Raw genomic sequence first — 14,134 nt, forward strand, 5'->3', positions numbered from 1 at the left:
AACACAATTGAAAAAAAAAAAAAAAAAAAAAAAAAAAAGAGACTAAGTTCAAACAGCTTCTGCCGCACAACAGGAATGGGCTGGGTCTGTTCTGCACGCTGTAGGGGCGGGCCGGGGGTGCTGGGGTACCCCCCACCCCCAGACCCGGCTCTGGGTGCTGGGGCACGCTGCCCCGTCCAGCACGGGACACATCACCCATCGCCCTGCTCGGCGCCGCGGGCGAAAGCCACACCTTTCCCTTTTCCCCCGCGTTCAGCGCTTCCCAAGCAAGCACTTCTCCTCAGTAAATACAGGGGGGCAGTAGGGTGGGATTTCGGGGTGCAGCGATCCACCCGGGAAGGGACCTCTTGCTTTCGGTCAGCTATGGAATGAAATTTGGGTGTTGTGGAAGGAGAAAACAGCAAATCTGCCTTTGGCCAGTGAGCGGCAATATGTTATTCCTCCTCCCTGTCGCATGCAGGCAGCGTTCGGGAACTCGACAGAGCGGGTACGATGCGGAATTCCAGCAGGATAGGACAAACAGCGGTACCAGCCGAATTCTTTCCCGTACGGTGTGATTTGGGTCCCCTCTAACCACGATTCACCAGTGGAAATGAGCTGACAGGTTTGGCCTCCAAGCAGGGAGACTGCACAAAGATCAGCACCTGCAAGCTGCCTGGAAGATTTTAAACCCCGTAATTAAGAATGTACTTTTATACAAACCGACACTACAGCTGTTTGAGTCCAGAGAGCTATACTTTAAATAGGGACAGAAGTGCTAGATGAAATGTTCCGGTTTCATACCACACTCATGCACTCACACACACCTCAAAACTACCTTTTTCTAAACAAAACTGATAAAGTAAAAAAAAAAAAGTACTACAATCTTTTTTCAACTAAATAATAAAGTTGTGTTTTAACAGAAGTCGCCATCCAACTTGAACACAATTCCTCTACAACATTACGGGATTCCAGTGATCCCTCTGGCTTGTCACATTTCTTCCCTCTGTACCCACCCGCAGTTTGTTTCTGTTCTTAGAGACATTCACTCCTCTCCATTATTTTTCTGGATTCTTTCAGAACAAGACTGATTCTATCTGCATGGATTTTTAAGTGTCAGATTCTGGGTGAAATGCTTAAATTTTGCTACCGAATTATCTGAACTTCATTAGGGCTTTTCCAGCCCTTTGCAGTGACACAGACATACGGGTTCTCAGCTCGCTGGACAGTACTCGAAGTGCCAGGAATTCTCTTCCTACCCAGATGAGTTACTCCAGCAGCCTGAAGGACAGAGGCGAGGCAGGAGAATCCCAAGTTGAAACTCAGCAAAAGGACTTGATTAGACCCACTAGGTAAACAATAAATAAGCTTATTAAGATCAACAAGAATGAACACTAACAGGCTGGCAGGAGTGAAGTAACAAGGTGCACATCACACACAGTGCCCCTTACCCAAGTCATCTAAACACTTGCCATCATTTAGGAAACGGAACTTGTTAACCTTTGCAGCAGCAGGAGGGAAACAGAGAGCTGCATGCCGTGCTAGGTCCCAGCCATCTAGCCCTTCCATACACCCCCAGGAGCATCAGCATCACCACGTCTAGAATAAGCTCTCCAAGAAAAGGTTTTGTGATGACAAGGAGAAAAAAAAACCCCACCTCCCGAATTGCATTCTGTGGTAGGCAGCCTTCTCCACCAAGAGGCGAGGGTCATGAAGAGGAAGGGGTACCCCAGGTTTTGCCACACTAACACTCTTCTCTTGGCTGATCGCAGCTATTTCTAGCGCTCTCGATTAGATCAGAGAAGTTAAAAAGGCTTCCTCAAGTTCAAGGCAACAGCAGTGTTTCTTACAACCATTTCTTTCTTTCCCCAAAAATGGAAAATGGTTACCTGCAGGCAAGAGGTTGTGCTGGCAACAGCACAAGCAGGTTATTTTTAGAAGAGTACTTGTGTGGGCTTCTGTGCTTTTGAGACCTCTAGATTTTTAGGTATATGTGAAAAGGAGGAGGATGTTTCAAGACTGGGACCGGTAGATTTCTAGTCACGAAAAAAGCAAGTTTCGTCACCAGCAGTGGCAGGAGGCCCCATTTTAAAACATGAAGAGATGATGATACTCAATGATAAAATGGCCTGGACCCTTTGCCAGTGCCACCTTTAAAAGGTGGGTCTGTGCCCTTACAGTAACAGAGGGCATCTGAGGGAATCACGCAGAAATTTATTTAGTATATCCTACCTTTGCTTCAGAGGGCCTCCAGACACATACCTATAACACCATCCCAGAGCACTTGCACTGAAACAGAATTCCCAGGTGAGCCTGCTGACACAGCCAGAAACACCACCGACCACAGACTACCACCACCAAAGACCATAGACTCCTAACGCAGCGCTTCAGGCACCCTTACCTTAACCTTCTCTAAATTAAAAAGCACAAAAACCAGAAAGCCTTATATCTGAAAGTAAGGAAAGTCACCTCCAGAGCTGGACAGGGTTTACATTCAGAACTATGGCTACAAACCTTCAATTTTCACTGCAATGTCTTGTGGAATTTAGCGGAAGATGCTATTTCTAGACAATAAACCATCTAATTAGGCTTTTCAAGCTAATCAGGTTATAAAATGCCTTTTCAAAAAGTCACAACGGTTTAAAAAAAAGCCCTCCGACAGCAATTTAGTTACGCCTGACACATTTTGAGAAGCAGGACCTGTGCCAAGCAAGCAAGGCTGCACAAAAATCCCACTTCCCTTGCTGGCAGCTCTGCGAACACACCCATCGCTACAGCGGTAAATTCAGCACTCTGTCAAGTGAAACGATACACACTTATAATTGCCAAACTAACATTTGTGGTGTTATACACCTCTGCTACCTCAAGAGACACGATCAACCGTTCCTCTTCTGCTCCACTTCACACTGACAGAGGGCCAGTTAAGCTCCGTTAGCACCAGGGAAGAGGGACGAGAGAAAGAATTCAGGCTTAATTTCTCTTCTACCTAAGCACTTAACTGGAATCTTACCATGCACTAATTCTCCACTGAACCTTCATTGCTCAGACATTCTCTCTGCTTGTCTTGTGTTCATAATACTTCGATAAAAAACCAGAAGTGTCTGTGAAAGACTCACTAGCATAGTAAGTCTAAAACCGTATCACTCGTAGTTTGCTGTCCATCCTCAGAGCGGGATGAAGGTACGTTTGCAAAAAGCTTCAGTTGCAGCAAAAGCTCACAGTATTTTGTATATGCCATTCTGTACATGCAGCATCATCAGAATCAGCTGGTCCACACTCCAAAGTGTCTCAAAACCACCTCCACTGTTCTTCTAGAGAACAACACAGAGAACTGGAAGTGTCAGGTCTTACCTAGCAGTGCACTAAGTGGGAAAATAAAGTTATGGTTCAAGCATCAGCCTAAGTTGGACAGTTTCAGGCACATGATTTTTACTGCAGCACACTCAGGTGGGCACATCTAAAAGGCGAATAAAGTATATCCTACTGTACACATGGACTCTCATGCAGTCACTTCCAGATTTCACCAACACACTCAACATTTCAGCCAAAGCACGTGGCTTACGACCTCCACTCCTCCTTGTACTTGAGGAACAAAGGTGATGGTAAGAAGAGGCCACAACTATTGGTGCAACTTTTCTAAAACACCTTCTTTGGGCTGTCGGATATGAGTATCACGTTCTGGGAGTGTAACTACATACAGCGTGAGTGTGCACACACTGATGGCAACAACTTGAAAGCTACTTCCCTTAAAGATCCAGACGTTTCTGCCCTTCATACAACACTATCATCCTCCCATCCACTCCTCCTTGGCCTTCTGGACCAGCACCTGTGTCCTACATCCCAGAAGACACCAGTTGCTATCACTTATCAATTGTAGCTGTGAAAATGAAAAACACTCTTCAGTGCTACCATTCAAACCATTAAGACCCAGACAGGCCAGCGACAAACCACTGCACTAGCCCACAAGTAACCATTTTACAGAGAGAGCATGTCGAGTGTTCAGTCGTTTTCTGCATCACTGACAAAGCACCATATTGCCAGCGTGTCAATACCATCTATAGATAGTTAATTCAGAAGGGTAATAGCTTAGCAGCAGCGAGGTAAAATAAAAGGAGTGTTAGAATTTTACTGCATCGTCGCTAATAAAAAAGTTGACTGAGTAACTGATCAGGGCACTTAATGCCCGCTGACAGCAGCGCTGTATGCTACTGACAGGCTCCACATGCCTCATGTCTACACCGGGTCTTTAATCTACTGAAATACAAGTTGTACAGCTCACATGAGTATTTGATCCTGGTCAGTATTTTATTCTATCTCGCGAGTGGCAGAGGAAGAAAGGGAGGACATCTTTTCAGCCAAAAAAATCCACAGTAACAAAAGCAGGATATTCACTAGAAGATGACACCAGTGACTGGTGTCCTTAGGTTGTCCAAGACTATGCTCTGAAGATGCTTTACATAAGATGAGCAAGATGTCCAAAACAAGGCCAACTGTGGTGTAAGATGCAATTTACCCTTTAATTTCCTGCCTCAATTTCACCCAGCCACAGAGGATGACTAGATTTCAGTATGAACCATTACCTAAATCATATAGTCGGTGTGTCTTTCTTTAAAAATTTACTTAAAAACTGCTTGAGCTGCAGGTCATATCAGTCTCATTTGGAGAGTGAAGGCAGTTCCAACAGTACAACAGAGACTTGTCTACAGGCAGGTAAACGAGAGTCTGCTAACAAAGGGGTAACAAAAGCTGCTGGCTGGGCTGCCAATGTTGCACACAAACTTTCATAGGATGAAGATGTTGTGGATGAGATCCAGGATGGGAAAACTGAGCCAACACCTGCTGCTGTTCTAATTTTTTTTTTTTTTTTTTTTTTATTCTCCTCTCACAAGAGGGGGTGGGTAGACTATACAGAGGAGGGCTGTACAAAACTGGGCACTGGGCAGGCATTTCTTCAGCAGGCAATCCAGGCTCTACCTGTCCTTGAGCTCTCTTGTCACCCGCTTGGTGATGCGTCCACACATCAGGCCGATCAGGAAGAGTACACAGATGCCGACCGTGATCACAGACAGTATGTAATTCTTGGACGGAGAGGTCATAACTTGCATGGCAAGGTCAGAAAAGCCTTCCGCTGGGGCAACCTGGAGGTGAGAAGGGAATAAATGAGCCAAGCTGTGCTTTCCATGCGACCCTCAGCCTCGGCACTTATCAGGTTTAGTCTCTGGTACTGCTATTGCCTCCTGTCATCGTCAGACTTGGCCTGAACCACAAACAAGCAGGCTTGCAATGATGCATCTGAAGGAACTGCTGCTCAGGAGACAGCTTTGTAACAGGAAGTTCTGCTGACCCTACTTCATTGCCCCAGACCTTCTCTACAGGAGACCAAGCCCTGTGTGCACAAAAGACAGTTTAATTCTGCACTGTTGAGGATGCATCCCAGACACCGAGAGCAAAAGATACACAAGTTCAAAAAAGGAGACCCGATTTCAATTTTTCTGGACCAAACTCAAAATGCAAGACTTCAGAGACAAGAATTTCATTACAGTTGAAGTTTTTCATAAATAGCTTGCAACAGAAAGATCCAATGCAAAAAAGGAAGTAGTTTACTGAAATCCTTTACATATTCACCTTTGCAGCATAGCTCCACATTTCAATACGATCATTAAGGCGTTTCTTGCATTCAGGCTGCAACCTCACACGCTTATCTTCCAGAGCTTCCATTAAGCATGACATTTCTGTAACGCGGAGAAGATGGTATTACAAAATAGAAACAGTGGCTTCAACAACATGCTACGGAAAGGCTGCTGGAAAGGGACACTTCAATTCTACTAAAGGCTGATGGTTACGCAGCTTTCTAAACAGACTAGCCAGCCTGACAGACTGTATACAAAGCCCTGTTGTACCCTTGAAGCTAGCAATTTCACTAAGATTCATGACCAATATTGCATTTTGAGGTGCAAGGAATTTTGACTTCCAAAAAGAAACTACACTATATATGTAAGATGTAATTCATGTGATTTTATCAAGTCTTATAAATTGGCATCTTCAATGAGCTGTACTCTGAATTCCACGCCACCATCCTTTATAGAGAACTAAGATCAAATTCAGCTCAGGAAAAAACAGTGTATCTCCTTAGACTTGTTAGGAGTTTCTTTTGATCAACAAAACATTTTGGAAAGGTTTAACTTCCTGAGTTTTCGCACAGTCCTGTGCAAAGGAAATGGGATCACAATGTTCTGGGTGCCTACGGAGCGCCTTGGCTAATTCATAAGCTCTTTTATATGCTCATATGAGATACTGACATAAAATTTTACAATTTATACTGCCTTACTTGAATAATCCCTGATTGGACGCTTTCTGCTTTGCAGTGAAGAGTTATTTTGTTCATAGCAAACAGGCTGCAAACTTTAAACTAACTCCAGATTTTTTAAACACAATTGTCAGTTCAAACACTCAGAGGCAGATCCCTCTCTAAGCTACAGACTTCTGCATACCTTCAGTGCAAACACGTCAGAACACACATCAAAATAATTACGACAAAACAGGAATAAATAAAGGATATCCAGAATTTCAGAAAGGCATTCAGTAACCAGCATGAAAGATAATGATCAGGAAAATACTTGACTGCTATTTTTAATGCCAGATAAACTCAAGAAAGATGCTAAAGTTCAGAACTTTTTTCCTCACCAGCTTTCCTTAAACAGCCATACATACTATCCAGCTAGCTAACATAATAGCACTAAGAAAGTGCAAGAGCTTGACCTCAAACAAGAAAAGAACGGGGTAGGAAATACTTAAATAAATGATGTTTCAAGTGGTCTGAACCTGATGAACTCAGTCTTAGGGGACTTGGAACAGCTGATGAAGTCTCAAAGCCTTTAGCTGTTACGTGAACTTAGAAAATGTAGTAAAGATTACCTACCCTCTGTAATATCGGAAAAGAAAAAATTGGCATACTTAAGTAGGGAAGAAAAAAGAGGATCAAAGGACTTCAGTTTAATTTTGTCTGTCAAAAATACTGAAACAAAAAAGCCAACCATGGACAAAGACTGACATAAAGAAAGAAGGACCAAGGGGATTATCTAAGAATGAATTTTGTGAAACCAAATTGATTTGCTTCTGTAAGAGAAGCAGTTTAGTTCCAGGGAAGCTTTTGATGCAGTCTGATATAACACTGTCGTAAGCAAGCTTGGGAGCTGTATCCCATGTGAAGCTGATACGTGTACTTCAGTCCGTGTGTATTAAGAGCTCGTTTTCAACAGGATTTAATTGAGGAGGGATTTTACAGAAGGATTACGGATCCGGTATCACACACTATTGTCAGTAATCATATGAATGACAGAATGTAAAATATACTCATTAAATTTGCAGTTAAGGCTGCAAGGACGTTATATCAGGACTGAAGAACTGGTCCCACCTTGGACACAAGGAAGGACTTCTTGATAGCCATCTTCTAGTGGCATCTACCACCTCTGCAGCCATTCCACTTCATCACCCACAAAGGACTGGTGGAAAGATCTGGTACTTAAGATAAGCTGCATTCTCTTACCAGCATTAAGACCCTCAGGACTGAGAGGTTATAAGAGTAAAGCACGAGCACTTACGGCGTCCTCTCCCTGGGGGAATGGCAGCACAGTGGTGTTTGATGTCTAGGGCACAGGCTGTGTGGAGCACTGGGTCAACAAATATATCCGCTTTGCTTTCTTTCAGCATGTTGAGCACTTCCTAGGGAGGGGGAAATTACAAGTACATCTCAAAAAAAGGAGAGAGAACAAAACTCATACTGCTCAATGTTTCTTTTTAAATCCAGGATCATGAGAAAAAACACCACTGTCCCTGGATGAGGCTGTGAATGCTGGTTTAGGCTGGATTAAATGTCCCACTTTATAAGGGTTACCATCGTTATGGTCATTAAAATACCCATATTAATCTAAAATACAAAGTTGATATGCCAGGGTTACTTCAGTTAGAACTGAAATAAGGTGCCATAGCCACGGGGGCAACTTGATCATAGCCAGTGCCTAGGTCATACCCAGCACTCAGGAAGCCTGCAACAGAGACAGTGACAGAAAAGAGATTAATAACAAGAAACTTTGGCAACCATAATCAAGAAAGGATCAAAGCCTGGAATTGCAAAGGAGGCACCGTCGGCACAATTTTCACTGGCAAATTGAAATTGAATTGAATCGCTGCAGGCCAGAACTGAGATGTGTAAGAAAATTTGCAGAGCTCTGGCTTCATACTAGCTAGAATATGGCCTGGGCTGTGATCTGGAAAAATGACCGACTTCTGCAGGGACGGGATGCCTTTTAGAGCACATTCAATTTATTTTCTTTACCTTCTTGCACATTTCAGTTTTTATTTTCAGCAGATTCACTTTCAGACATTCTTCCACCTGCCCAGTCTGCTCCTGAGCCGCTGCTTCTTCCGCACACAAGCTGGAAATCTATTTTGAAAAAGGTATTTTAACATAAGTAGTTCACAACAATTATTCTGCCTTTTAGCACATTTATATCTCAATACATTAGTTCATCACAGGGCGCAGCTGGAGGACACACAATGAGACACTTTCCTCCCCAGATATCCCCAGAGCCTAATGCAGCCTGGCTCATGCAATATGCATACCCTTCGAAACCCAACAGCAAGAAGCCAATATTACTGTACTGAGAGGATAGCAGGGAGCAAAACAGCATGGAAATAATGCTAAGATATGAAATAAGCAATACTTGAGACATAGCTGATTTGGCTATCAAAAGTGAAAACTCAAAATCCGACTGTATTCCAGCTAAGGTTGACAAGACCAGAGAACTAGCACACATTTTTTTTTTACAACAGGAAAGCAGTATTTTTCAACAGACATGAGTACTGATGAGATCCAAGTCAATATAAATTAATTTTATATTAGCACTGCATAAGAAACTGCAATTCTTGCACTGGACAAAAATCACAAGCAGAGAACCTGACTAGCTAGGAGCAGTTCAAAGGCGTTTTTTGTTTGTTTTAATTATCAGGATAGTTCACGTTTTAAGAAGCAAAATCTGTTTAATGAAGGGAGTTTTCATCCTGAAAAAGTAGCTGCTGAGCTACTTCTCCTACCTCTTCAGAACAGTGCATCTGAAGTTGGGGATCCAGCCGATAATCAAGAGCCGATTCCTGGATTATCACTCGGATTTGGTCCTCGCAGTCTGGAGAGAGACGCTATTAAGCGGAGAAAGTCATTAACCCACTCAATGACCTTTATTTTCATAAATCAATCACCTTGCATTTTGACTTCTGTATTCTGTAGCACTTGCGTAAAAACTCATTTATGTACAGCCTGTTACATCCACTGAACACGCCACAAGCCCAAGTTTGATTCATTATTCAGTGACTGTTGCTCAGCACAATCCTGCACAGTTTCTCATTTGCACGCACCAGCTCTACTCACCTGGTCTGCATATTTCAACTTCAGGCATGAGATGACTTGTCCTTCCAACTCTGTATCATCCTTGGCCCTATTCAGGATATTTTGGCAGAATTTCGGTATGTCTGCTTTGCACGCCTTCCTGAGCACTGGATTTAAGCGGTAATCTAACCAGGAAAGATGACAGAACTTCATTAGACTACACACCTCTTCAGATTACAGAACATAACACTCCAAAAGAGATTTGATAGAAGTTTCCTGGATGACATATATTCCAATAAATTTCATTTTCGGGAAAAATATTATTATTTTCACAACAGAATTTTAACTTGTGAGGTAAGAGCTTCAGCAATAAAGTGGATCCAGTAACGCATGCTGACCCTCAAGAACTTGAGTGAGTAAAGTTAGTGTGTACAGTGATAACCATGAAGGAGAATAAAACAAAGCAAATATTCTTTCAGCCATGCAGACCACTCAACAGCTCAGGCAGGTAAGTTTTTTTCAGAAGAGGATACCTGTGTTCTGTGTAATCTGGCGCTTGGTAATCATTTGCTTGCATTTAGGATCCATCACTTCACTGTTCTTGTTTTGTTTCAAGCACTGCAACATATTTTTTGAGTCTGCCTCTGGACAAAACCGCTACAAAAAAAAAACACAAAACAAAAAAACCCTAAAAAACCCAAGTTTCATCACTAAGCACTTGGAAAAAAACCAAACAACTATGTTCATGGAAGAGAATAACCACCTCCCCAACCCAGAGGTATACAGACACACTCCCTAGCCCCAACACCTCCTATGAAAAAGAACAGTACTACTCTCTAAATTGACTATGGGCATGAATATCTCTGCTTATGGACTGAGCCCTAAGTCTTGACTGGCTTTTAGGCACCAGCTTGTGTTGGCAGTATCAAAAGCTATTTGCCTTTATTTTCTCTTCTTAAGTTAAAGCACACTTTGCAAGAAGTGCCCACCAAATTAGGTCTGATACCCAACTACTTTCACTCCCCTTTCTTTTAGAAACTAAAAAGGGAATCTTTTAAGTCTATACACGTACCACTGTTCTGGATAAATGCTGGCTGGACAAATCGACAGGTAAAGGCTTCATTAGTAACGCTCAGGACAAAGTTAAGACCATACAGAACAAGAAAGCAGAGAACAGCTCACTGATACTAATTTGCCCATTCCCGCCCTGAATTAGATAGTCAAAAGTGAAGCAGCTTACCCAACATTCAGACCAAGGTACTAATTTCTTTTGTTAAAACTAATTCTGTGGGTGTAAGATAAGGTTGTTCCATCTTCTAATCCTCACCATTTTGGTGAGATTACACGTCTTTCTCTAAAAGCGTAAGTCTGTACTGGAGAGCAATAAATTCTCAAGAAATTCTGCTTTGGCCACAATATGGAGTCAGGGTACTGCATCCAGACCACACACACTAGTGTTTCAGGGCTTGCAATTCTGGCTACTGTGCAAGAGTATCTTGTATTAACATTCAGTGCTGCTTTCCACATGGTACCACTTTAAGCCAGCACTTCTAATTTTAAGTTTTGCATGATTTTGCCTGCTTTATCGATTTGATGAAAGTTTATGTGCACCAAGGTCAGCAGTGAACTGAAGATGTTACTCCTCTCTGTAATCGTAACTTCTTCACCTTTGCTAAAAGCCAATCCAAATCCAAACCGACTGGATGAAAACTGTATTAGAAGTCTCAGCACAGACCTCCTCCTCAATTCTGCTGGCAGTTAGGAAGAAATTTATTAGTGCACAGGCTTTGATCAGATATTTGGAGGAAGTAAATTTGAAGAGAAGAGCCCTGAAAAAAACTCAGCCTGATTCAGAGTTAAGAAACTGATTACTTTGCAAAAAAGCAATCATACTTCTGAAACAACACAGCAGTCTTGTAAACAAGCCTTTATGAGAAGCTCAAAACCAATAGAGCTCTTATATCCCAACCTCACCCTCTTAAATCAGCACACTACCATTACCTTGATCATCTGCTTGCAGACTCTCATGAGTGTGTAGTCCAGTTCTGGATCCATCATCTCTGTCTCCTGCAGTTTAAACACCTTCTGGTGGCACCGGGTACTCAACTGCTTCTTGATTTCTTTCAGGCATTCAATAATCTACAACACAATATTACAACCATAACAGACACATTGTTGATATGGTTCTGTCATATGCTGCTCAAAACGCACAGCTATGTGTTCCCCTAATGGCTATCTTCACCTGATTTATGTGGTTAAGTTCCCAATGCCTAGATTTTATCAAAAGTCATTACCAATGCTTATTTCCAGGACTTGCTTTAAGCTCATCTTTTCTCACAAAGATTTAATGAGATGAAGAGGGCCACCTGGACTTACTCCAAAACCCCAAACCTCATCTTGCAGACATTATGCCTAAGAAATCTTTAGCAACATTTGCAGTAACCAGTTGCTAATAGCTTAAAACTAACATTAACCGAGGAACGAACTGCTCACAGCATTGCATTCACCCAATATTAATGCTCGTGAAACCAGTGGGGGAAAAAAAAAATTATGCTCCAAAATACTAACAAAAGATTTCAGTGCTATCAAAATGAAAACCTAACGCTGCACTCACAGGGGCAAAAGTGTTCTTCAAAAGTTCTCTGAAATGAAAGTAAAAATTAAGTTGTAAATTATTAATAAAATCCATTACCTGAGCATTGCCATAGGGCACGTTTTGGCAGTAATTCTTGATGTCACTTTTACAAGCCTCATACAGTTCTGGTTCAAGTCTGATATCCTCGGTCTGCAGGATAAATGACAATATGAACTTTTAAGTAGGACTCTAAAGACTATTTTACTTTGTTAATCTATTAACTAGAACCCTCTACTCACAAAAAGCAAGCAACTCTCACAACAGGCAGCTCAGTTTCTTTGAATCTAAGGGTCTTGGGTATGAGAAGTGGTGTTAGCAGGAAATCAACTTTGAAAATCCATGCAGTGGATCAGTTGGCTTTTTACACTGAAGAAAGGGCTTAAACCGAATTTTAGAGCTGGCAAGTTGTTTCCACTGCTCCTCCTAAAAGGGGCATCAACACAAATGTTCAAGATAGCCAAAATATTTTCATGTGACAGCTAAAGGACACATTAATAACCACTCATCTATTGGGTGATCTGGAGCATGTGAATGAAGTTTCCTACTTTTAGTGATGCCCAGCATTTGAATTCTTCCATACAAAGGCAAGAGTGCTGCATCTTCTGACATGGGCCTACTTAAGGCGAAGCTTTAACACTCAAACAATATCTACTGGACAAAGACCTCACAAGTTTATTGCTGCAAGCACTGCAGCAGGAAGCCGAGAGGCAGCCTTGCCTACCAGAACAAATACTACTCTTATTTATCCACTGAGCAACTTAGAGCAGCTGGAGTCATGTTGCTTCATCTGTGCTTGTTTCCTCAGTCTGTAAAATGAAGCTTTTATTCTCTCCTAGAGGACTTTAAGGACATCAGCACGTGTAGCACATTGCTATCTAACACTAAACATAGTCATTTCTAGCTGAAATTCCAATGATCATTTAGCTTGCCTTAGCCTTCATGAGACTATATTTAAGGCATTAAAGTAGATGATCATTACTTTGACCATGAAGGGCAATTGAGCCTTGTGTTGTAAGAAGAGTGGAAAAAATAAATGAGATACATCTCACAAATGAGCTTCCTTTTTTTCCAGGGTGGACAAACCAGGAAGCTTTAATTCAAGGACCTTGCTAGAAGAGCGGGCAGATCAAGAGTTTCATGCATGTTTACCATCTCTAGCTCCTCAACACGCAGTTGTTTGCGGCACTTCAGAGAGACTCTGTGCTCCTTGGCATCCTGCAAAGTATCATTGCGCACAGTTGTGCTCAGACAGATCACTACATCCACCCTGCAGAAAAGAAAACAGCTTTTTACTCATATACCCTTCACTTAGACCAGCCAAGATTGGTGTTGGATCACCACATCAGAGAAATTGACCCCAAGAATCCAAACACAACATAAAGTCCTTGTGCATCTATGCTTACTTGTAGCCTGGGTACAGCTCTAGGTAGAGTAGCTGGATCACAATTAAAACCTAAATCTGATGGTATCTAATTGGAGTCTAGATCAGCAGACAGGAAAATAATAAAAATCCCACCACACCCCTGCCCAGCAAGACCCTCTGCTCTTAAGTCATGTGAGCACTTCAGAAAAGCTTTACTTAATCTCAGAAACAGATGAAGGTCAATACCTACATGGCATTGCAAACAATCCTTTTGCATTATGGGAACACCATTTATATCACAAAATGCAAATAGTCTTGCTATCCATGAACAGGATTGACCTTGTGTGTAATTTACCCTGATGTCATTGCAGTAGGCCATTAAAAAAACCCTTATACTGAAATGAATAAACCAGCTAAAACAAGTGGGATATTTTCCCTTCCCAGATCAGCAACTGGAACAACGGTAGCCTGCATCTTGGAAGACAATGAATCTAGCAAGGACATAAAACACCCTGGGACATGCAGTCCACTAATCGTAATCATTAGCTATTTTCAGAGCAAGAAAAATAAAGAGGACAGGCTTGTATGCAACAGTAAAGCAGAAGTAATTTTAAAGAGGCAGGCAATGCCTCTACCTTAAGCATCTACAGAACACAGTCACTAAGGGAAAACACACCAAACAATCAGCCTTTAAAGGAAGTCCAGCGTTTTCTGTCCTATCACAAAATATCCTGTAACTTTATTACATATTTAGAATCATAGAATCATTAAGGTT

At 42.0% G+C, this 14,134-nt stretch overlaps 1 protein-coding gene across 1 annotated transcript; it reads right to left on the bottom strand.

Annotated features, from left to right (window-relative positions):
• Positions 1–4,847: 4,847 nt before the first annotated feature.
• On the bottom strand, positions 4,848–13,263 carry LOC104076074 (Golgi apparatus protein 1-like; the record flags this gene model as incomplete). The annotated part of the gene is made up of 10 exons (XM_009576798.1): positions 4,848–5,117; positions 5,605–5,711; positions 7,581–7,701; positions 8,315–8,422; positions 9,073–9,174; positions 9,404–9,546; positions 9,895–10,018; positions 11,363–11,500; positions 12,054–12,146; positions 13,146–13,263. Coding segments are annotated over 10 exons (1,222 nt in total), but the record flags the coding sequence as incomplete, so codon positions are not given.
• Positions 13,264–14,134: the final 871 nt, after the last annotated feature.

This window comes from Fulmarus glacialis, unplaced genomic scaffold (genome assembly GCF_000690835.1).
Source record: "Fulmarus glacialis isolate BGI_N327 unplaced genomic scaffold, ASM69083v1 scaffold35694, whole genome shotgun sequence".
NCBI classification, from domain to species: Eukaryota; Metazoa; Chordata; class Aves; order Procellariiformes; family Procellariidae; genus Fulmarus; species Fulmarus glacialis.